The sequence below is a fragment of the Myotis nattereri genome (assembly GCF_964212035.1).
Source record: "Myotis nattereri genome assembly, chromosome: 15".
NCBI classification, from domain to species: domain Eukaryota; kingdom Metazoa; phylum Chordata; class Mammalia; order Chiroptera; family Vespertilionidae; genus Myotis; species Myotis nattereri.
In genome coordinates this window covers 50,745,125-50,752,954 of record NC_138090.1, presented here as the reverse complement: position 1 = coordinate 50,752,954, position 7,830 = coordinate 50,745,125, and the positions used below count along the sequence as shown (strand labels likewise).

Below are 7,830 nucleotides of genomic sequence, written 5' to 3'. Positions count from 1 at the left end.
TCACCCCCACCAGGCAGGGCCACAGAGGACAGTGACTTTATTTGCATCACCAGAACCTAGCACAGGGCCAACACAGCAGACCTCAGGAAATGACCATTAGACAAATGAACTAACAAGCCAGTGATGAGAACTGGCCCATTATGATCCTTAATGGTGACTTCACGGAGGCCATCTCTGAAATTGAGGCATCGTGGTTCCCAACATGAGGACAATACAGGCTACACAGTGCCCATCGTGTCCCTCAGGTTATCACTCACCACAGACCCACTCACCCTCAGGCTCTGCACCTCCTGGGTTGTTTAAGACTCTGCCCCCTTCATCATGACGACCCTTGAGCTCTGGGTCTGGGGATTTGGGTTTGGGGGCCCTGAGCCCCAGGATTTCTGGTCTCCTGGGTCTCAGGAATCTGAGTCTTTGGACACCTGGGACCCCCGGATTTCAGTTTCAGGGGTCTCCAAGGCCCTTGGCCACTGGAGGGGAAATGGATGTGGTAGGCCCCTGGGTTGGGTGGGAGAAGGTTCTCTCTGGAGCAGTGGTTTTCTCAGCTGCTTGGATCTCAGGGATCTGAGACTCCAGGCCCTGGGGCTCCTGGGTTAGGAAGGGTCTAAGCCTTTGGACCTGTCCGTCTAGGGCAGTGGTTCCCAACATGGGGCATGCGCCCCACGGGGGAGGGGCAACTTGATTTTTAAGGGGGGCAATTGGGGAATGAGTTATTAACAGTAAATTTTTTGCATTTCTTATGGTTCTAGGGATCCCATATACAGTATATAAATATATATTGTGACATATTTATGCATTTCAGCTCTCTATGATGTTTTGAAACTTTGCTATTTTTTCATATCACTTCATATTATTTTTTTTAAAACAATTTCTTAGTGATTTCTTCCTCAGTACTTCAACTGTTCTTTCATTTTTCTCTTTCATGGATACCATGTTCTTTGGAAGCTTGTTTAGACCAAGTTAATAGACTTTTAGGCTTCCTGCACGTGAATAGGAGTTCACTTTTTGAATAATAAGAATTATATGTCACGGGGGGGGGGGGAGGAGCATCAGGATTTTAGAGGTGCTTAGGTGAGGCATGGCCAACAAAAGGTTGGGAACCACTGGTCTAGGGTCTCCGCCTCGAGGCCGTTGGGTTACTGGAACCGTGAGTCTCCATGGCTGTGCGCCTCGGGACTAGTGGGCTTCAGGGTTCTGCACCTTCGGACCCCTCAGTCTCGGAGTCGGAGTCTGTAGGGTCTCCTAGTCCCATCAGGACCTCTCTCTCACCCTCCACCATCCAGCTCCACCTCCACATAACAGGAAATGTGTGCCAGTGCCCTGTCCAGGGCCTGCGCAGCGGATCCAAATCACATCCACTACCCAGGGCCAGCCAGGCGCAGGAACAGAGACCCACCCATCCCACGCAAAAAAAAAAAAAAAAAAAATCACTAACAGCTGACGCAGGCGCAGAGACCTCAGCTCAAACACTGCTCCTCTCCCCATTCGACCCGCTCACAAGCACCAAAAGCAATCCGCAGACACGCAGCAGAGACCGCCCCTCGCATCACCACCACCACCAATCCGCAGACCCTAGGAGCCCCCACCCTCGGAAAGTCTGCCCTGTGCAGGCGCTGTCCTCGCGATCGCCCCCCGCACTCCCACCTTCAGCTTCCACCTGCAACCCCACCTCAAAGGGTAGACATATCATGCACTCTAATCCATTACTACTAAAAAGCCTATAATAATCCCACAGAAGCAGATAATGCAGACGGAGCCACTTCGCATACAGCTCGGTTGCGTCCATACCTCTGCGCAGGCGCAGAAAGGAAACGGGGCAATGATTTGGGAAGCGGTAGACAGAGCCCAAGGGGCCGCAAGGATTGCTGGGAGTTGTAGGCCGAGCGGGCCCAGTAGCCACAAGTGCTTTGGCACGGAGGTGTTGCACGGAATTCTGGGATCCGTAGGCCAGACAGCCCCGTAGCCTTCTGGGAGTCATAGTCCCCGGAGCCACTTCCGTGCGGGGCTTCCGCGTGTGTAGCAGCTTGGCCCTCCCAGCGCCACATTCTGCGTAAGTATTTCCTCCCGTGGCAGGTGGGACCGTGGGCGGCCGCTCTTCGTTGCGGTGTGTTGGGTGAGTTAGGGTCTCCAGGGGTGGTGACTCGCCTTTGTGATTTCCTCATGCCTGTATCCCCAGGCCTTCTGGCCAGGATCCCCACGTGGGACACTGCGGTTCGCCTGTCCCTTGCCCGCCCACCCCTCCCCCAAGTCGGGTTCGACCATCTCCCTGCCGCCGCCTCTAATCGGTAGTTCGTCCGGGAAGTCCCTTCTCTGCCCTAGAACCCCCGTCATGATAGATGTCACACAGTATCTATCTATCCTCCGGCAAGGCAGCGATCCCCAGGCTTCCCAGGGGTCCGCGTGCCTCTCATCCTGCAGATATTTACTGAGCGCCCACACTGTGTGCCAAGCCCTGTGCAAGTGGAGGAAGACAGTGGTGGAGAGGAGACCGGCCCTGCTGTTAGTGAGCGCACAGTGGGCTGTCAGGCCTGTCACCGACAGCTAGAGTCGTGGATGGTCTGGGATGAGGCATGCAAGCGGCTCTGGGAGCCCAGAGGAGGGGCCAGGCCCATCCCGGAGGCCCTAAAGTCTTTGAAGGGAAGACACTTAACAGGGACTTCAAACCTGACATGCCCCAGTGGAGTTCCTAGTTGTCCATCCCCTCCCACCCCCCGACTAAATGTCCCGTCATCTTGGCCAAAACCTCAACGTCATTCTGCATTCCTCTTTTCTCATCACCCTGTCCTCCTCCCCGGTCAGGGCACATGCCCGGGTTGTGGGCTCGATCCCCAGTGTGGGGCGTGCAGGAGGCAGCTGCTCCATGATTCTCTCTCATCATGGATGTTTCTCTCTCTCCCTTCCTCTCTGAAGTCAATAAAAATATATTTTTAGAAAAGAAAAGGAAACTTAAGAAAAACTTAACCCCCTATTCACATAAGTATATGTGTTTTAAGATTTAAAATAATACGATTACCTTTCAGATTAATTAAGGTGCTCCATCTATCAGATTATAGCCCCCCCCCCCCCCGACCCCATAGGCCATCAGCCATGAAGTGAGGTGAGATGCATGAGAGGATGAAGACAAGCGACTGGGCAGGATGCCTCTGACTTTATGGAGAAAACTGTGCCTCTCAGAGCAGAATCCTTAAGCCAGAACGTGTATAGGCCACCCCATCCCCAGAAGCCTGCTCCACCGGCACACTCCCCGGATCTCTTTCCCGCAGGGCGCGCAATCCAGGCCGCATCGCTTGGAGGCAACCCCGCAATCCAGAATCCACCCGTAACCCGCCTCCCTTCTCTTCTAGTCCAGGAGAAGCGGACCCCTCGCACCCGCCCGGACCCGGAGATGCCCGCCCCGCAGTGCGCCTCCTGCCACAAGGCCCGCGCCGCCCTCCGCCGCCCGCGCTCCGGCCAAGCGCTGTGCGGCACCTGCTTCTGCGCCGCCTTCGAGGCCGAGGTGCTGCACACGGTGGTCGCGGGCCGCCTGCTGCCGCCCGGCGCCGTGGTGGCCGTGGGGGCCTCGGGCGGCAAGGACTCCACGGTGCTGGCGCACGTGCTGCGCGAGCTGGCGCCGCGCCTGGGCATCTCGCTGCGGCTGGTGGCCGTGGACGAGGGCATCGGCGGCTACCGGGACGCGGCGCTGGCGGCCGTGCGGCGCCAGGCGGCGCGCTGGGAGCTGCCGCTCACCGTCGTGGCCTACGCCGACCTGTTCGGGGGCTGGACGATGGACGCCGTGGCCCGCAGCACGGCCGGCTCGGGCCGCAGCCGCTCCTGCTGCACCTTCTGCGGGGTGCTGCGGCGGCGGGCGCTGGAGGAAGGGGCGCGCCTCGTGGGAGCCACGCACGTCGTGACGGGTGAGCACATGCGCGGCGGCGGCAGGAGGGACGCTGTGGGACGAAGGGGCGCATGCGTGGGCAAGGGCGGGACTGACAGGGGCTGAGGCGCATGCCCGGGAAGTGAAAAGGAGACCCGGGAGGAGCTCAGTAAAAGGGCTGTGCGTGCCCCCCAAAGGCTCAGGGGCCTGGTATGTGCGCGCCCCTGCAGGGGGGCAGGGCAGGCGGGGCAAGTTTTTGAGTCACTGCCATCACCTTGGTGCACACACAGTGGCAGGGTCCTGGGTTCGATTCCCGTCAAGGGCACAGGCCTGGGTTGTGGACTCAATCCCCAGTAGGGGGCGTGTAGGAGGCAGCCGATCAATGATTCTCTCTCATCATTGACGTTTCTATCTCTCTCTCCCTGCCTCTCTGAAATCAATAAAAATCTATTTAATAATAATAATAATAATGACATTCCAGAGGTTTCCCCTCACAAAAGGAGGAGTGTGCAGGGGTGTCTCCCATCTGTAGTCTGAAATGCAACTGTGTCTTTTTTAACTTCTTTTCTCTCTCGTTTGCCTCTCTCATTCTCTCTTACCCCCTCCCACTCATCCCTTCAACAAGTAATTATTGACCAGATGCAGGCCATGTAGCCTCTAGCTGAGCACCTAGCCTCGGTTCCCTCTTGTAAATTGGGGATATTAATAACGCCTGGGTCCCGGAGATGCTGAGAGTTAGGTGCGTTATGTGTGAAGCACTTAGACCAGAGGCCGAGAAGCAGTGACCCTGATACAGAGGTTTGCGATTATGGTGCACAAGTCAGCCTGCTCCTGCCCGGCTCTCACATAACATAATTACAACCTGCGAGGCGCTGCTAAGGAAAAGCACGCTTTGCGAGTTTGCAACAGGGGGGCCTAGAGGAGGGAGAAAGGCGGGGGCTAAGGGAGCGTTTGGGAGTGAGCGGAGGCCTGAAGGCTGCGTGGGTAACAGGTGAAGGAGAATCGAGGTTGGGAGAGGTGTTCTGAGCCAAGGAAACAGCCCATCCAAACGCCCTGCGGAGAGGATGTGGGCCGATGGAGACGCCCTGAGAAGACCCGGGTTTCACTGTATAGAAAAGCCCAAGATGACAAAATGCAGAGTCAATAGGCGTTTAGCTTAAAGTTTCTGGTGACTGTCGTGCAGTCACTTTCTCCGCGATCTGCAGCCCCAGGGGCACTGTGTCAGCAGCCTGCTGAGAGTCTCCATAAAGTGCCCTTTGGCTTCCGCTGTGCGGCCCGAGTGCACTTGACGCTGAGGCTGGAATGACATCTGCAGCTGAAAGCACTGTTACTCCCTCCGTCCGGGCGCATCCAGCACAGGGCCTGCCCGGCGGGTAGGTGGGTGACAGTGAGGGCGCCCCAGGTGGCTCCATGGCGGCCTGTCCTCTCCCTTTCTCACTGTGTCCACCTTCTGCCCCCCACCCCCTGCGCCCCCGGGTCCCCATGACCAGCAGCGCCCCTGCGCCCTCTCTGACCGGCTCCCCGTCTCTCCCGCAGGCCACAACGCGGACGACATGGCGGAGACGGTGCTCATGAACTTCCTGCGGGGCGACGCGGGCCGGCTGGCCCGGGGCGGGGGCCTGGGCTCCCCGGGCGAGGGGGGCGCCCTGCCGCGCTGCCGGCCGCTGCAGCTGGCCTCGCAGAAGGAGGTGGTGCTGTACGCGCACTTCCGCCGCCTGGACTACTTCTCCGAGGAGTGCGTGTACGCGCCCGAGGCCTTCCGCGGCCACGCGCGCCACCTGCTCAAGCTGCTGGAGGCGGCGCGGCCGTCGGCGGCGCTGGACCTGGTGCACTCGGCCGAGCGCCTGGCGCTGGCCCCGGCCGCCCGGCCCCCGCCCGCCGGCGCCTGCTCCCGCTGCGGGGCGCTGGCCAGCCGCGCGCTCTGCCAGGCCTGCGCCCTCCTGGACGGCCTGGACCGCGGCCGGCCCCGCCTGGCCATCGGCCAGGGCCGCCGGGGGCGGGACGAGGTGGGGCCGGCGGCGGGGCCTCCGCAGGAGCGGGAGCAGGTCCAGCCCCCAGCCCACAACGCCATTCCCGCTGTCCCCACCTTCTAGGGACCCCAGTTCTCCGTTGGGGCCCAACCGGGGAGCGCGGGGCGCCTGTAAATGACACTGTGAATAAACCCGAGTGGCTTTTGCGCAGGCCTTCGCTGTGAAATCTGACCCTGCAGGAGCTGCGGGCCTGGGCTCCAGGGTCTGAGGGGGAGGGGGCTGAACAACTTTCCACTCCTGAGCCAGTGGGAATTGGGGGTGGGGGTGGGGGGCTTGCCTCACATCTCTGCTACCTTCCTGAGCACCTACCGTGCGCAGGCGTGTCCTCTTTGCCTGCAGGGGATAAACAAAGCCGCCTGACTTGATGGGCACAGGGCTCCGTCATCAAGGTGCTCCTCTGAGCCCTGCCCACCCTGCAGGCCCGCCCCCTCTCATCAATTGCACAATCTCATTGGCTGTAGCCTGAACGGCGGAAACTGGCCTGGGGTCACCTGGCTGGGGAGGGACCGAGCTGGGGGTCACACCAGGGTCTGCCTGGGGCTCTTCAAGACCAGGGAATGGGCCCCACCCCCTCACACCCGAATCCCTCCGGGTGTCTGTGATGGGTGAGACGCAGCTGGGTGGGCTCCCCAGACCTCCTCCGCTTTGGAGGCCCAGCTCAGTGAGCCTGGGTCTGTGACGTGACTTCGCTGGTCTTCAGTTGCCGCCTCTGAAAATGGAATCAGAGCCCCCGCCCCCGCCCCCCCCCCCCCCCCTTCCATCAAAGCACTGTTCTGAGGACTTGGTTGCTCACCTTAAGGTTTGGCCACCAGGGGGCTCTGGGTTTCAGGGTTACTGTCCTGCCAGTGGAGACCCCCCCAGGGGAGACTTGGTGTTTTTAGTCCCACCTCCAAGCTTAGCGGGGCTGGTGTCTTGTCAGGAATGCCCTCTCTTTCCCCTCTTCCTGCTCAAATCCTCCAGGGTCCTCCGGGAAGCCTCCTGACTCTCGCCTCCCACCCCACCCAGACCCCATCCCCTGGATCCAGTGTGGCCATCCACACTCTTTGGGTCTTGTCTTTTTCTAATTAGACTAGAGGCCTGGTGCATGGAATTCATGCACAGGTAGGGTCCCTAGGCCTGGCCAGCAATCAGGGCTGATGAGGGCCTTCTGGCTGCTGGCCTGGGCCTTCCTCTATTCCGTGCCTCCCCCTGGTGGTCAGCAAACGTCATAGCGAGCAATTGAACTCGGGTCTCCCGTTCAAACTCCCGAGGGGACACTTTGCATATTAGCCTTTTATATATATAGATTGGGCTGGAGGACAGGGACCAGGTACCCTGCCTCTTCCGTGAGCAAATCAAGTATTAACATTAAGAATTCATTCAACACATGTTTATTGAGCCCCTTGTCTGTGACCTGTGTGTCAGGTGCTAGGAGTTCCTCGAGGTGCTAGGAATACTGCAGTGAACAGAAGACGAAAGCCCCTCCCTTTCTGAAGTTCACATTCTGAGAGGGACAGACAATAAGCCAATAAACCATGTCAAGTCGTGGTGAAGGCAACAACTAAAGTGGGATAAGGAGAGAGGGAGATGGGTGGCAAGAGCCAGTCTCCACAGGGGTCAGGGCAAGGCCTCTTTGAAGCAGTGGCATGTGAGCCGGGAGCAGAATAAAGCAAAGGGAAGAGCTTCCTGGGTGGAGGGAACTGCGGGAGGTGGAGTAAGCTTGGTGATCCAGGGGACAGCAGGGAACTGTGTCCCGAGCAGAGTGCACAGGAAGAACGGCAGCAGACGAGGTGAAGCAGTAGCCAGGGTGGGCTGTGCAGGGTCTGCAGAGGCAAGAAATATTTGCACGGAGTCTAAGGGTGATGGTAAACCATCAGGCGGCTTTCCACCAAAGAGGTCAAGATCTGATTTCCAGCCCTAACCGGTTTGGCTCAATGGATAGACTGTAGGCCTGTGGGCTGAAAGGTC

At 59.0% G+C, this 7,830-nt stretch overlaps 1 protein-coding gene across 2 annotated transcripts; it reads left to right on the top strand.

Annotated features, from left to right (window-relative positions):
- The first annotated feature begins 1,885 nt into the window (after window positions 1-1,885).
- On the top strand, window positions 1,886-6,014 carry LOC308531007 (cytoplasmic tRNA 2-thiolation protein 1-like). 2 transcript variants are annotated; one of them, XM_081107842.1, is made up of 3 exons: window positions 1,886-2,050; window positions 3,345-3,893; window positions 5,390-6,014. In XM_081107842.1, the coding sequence occupies exons 2-3, from the start codon at window positions 3,386-3,388 to the stop codon at window positions 5,944-5,946; spliced, it is 1,065 nt and encodes a 354-aa protein (XP_080963968.1). In that variant the 5' UTR covers window positions 1,886-2,050; window positions 3,345-3,385; the 3' UTR covers window positions 5,947-6,014. The 2 variants fall into 2 exon arrangements, with proteins under 2 accessions (XP_080963968.1, XP_080963969.1); XM_081107843.1 differs by having other exon boundaries at window positions 2,039-2,113.
- The last annotated feature ends 1,816 nt before the right edge of the window (window positions 6,015-7,830 follow it).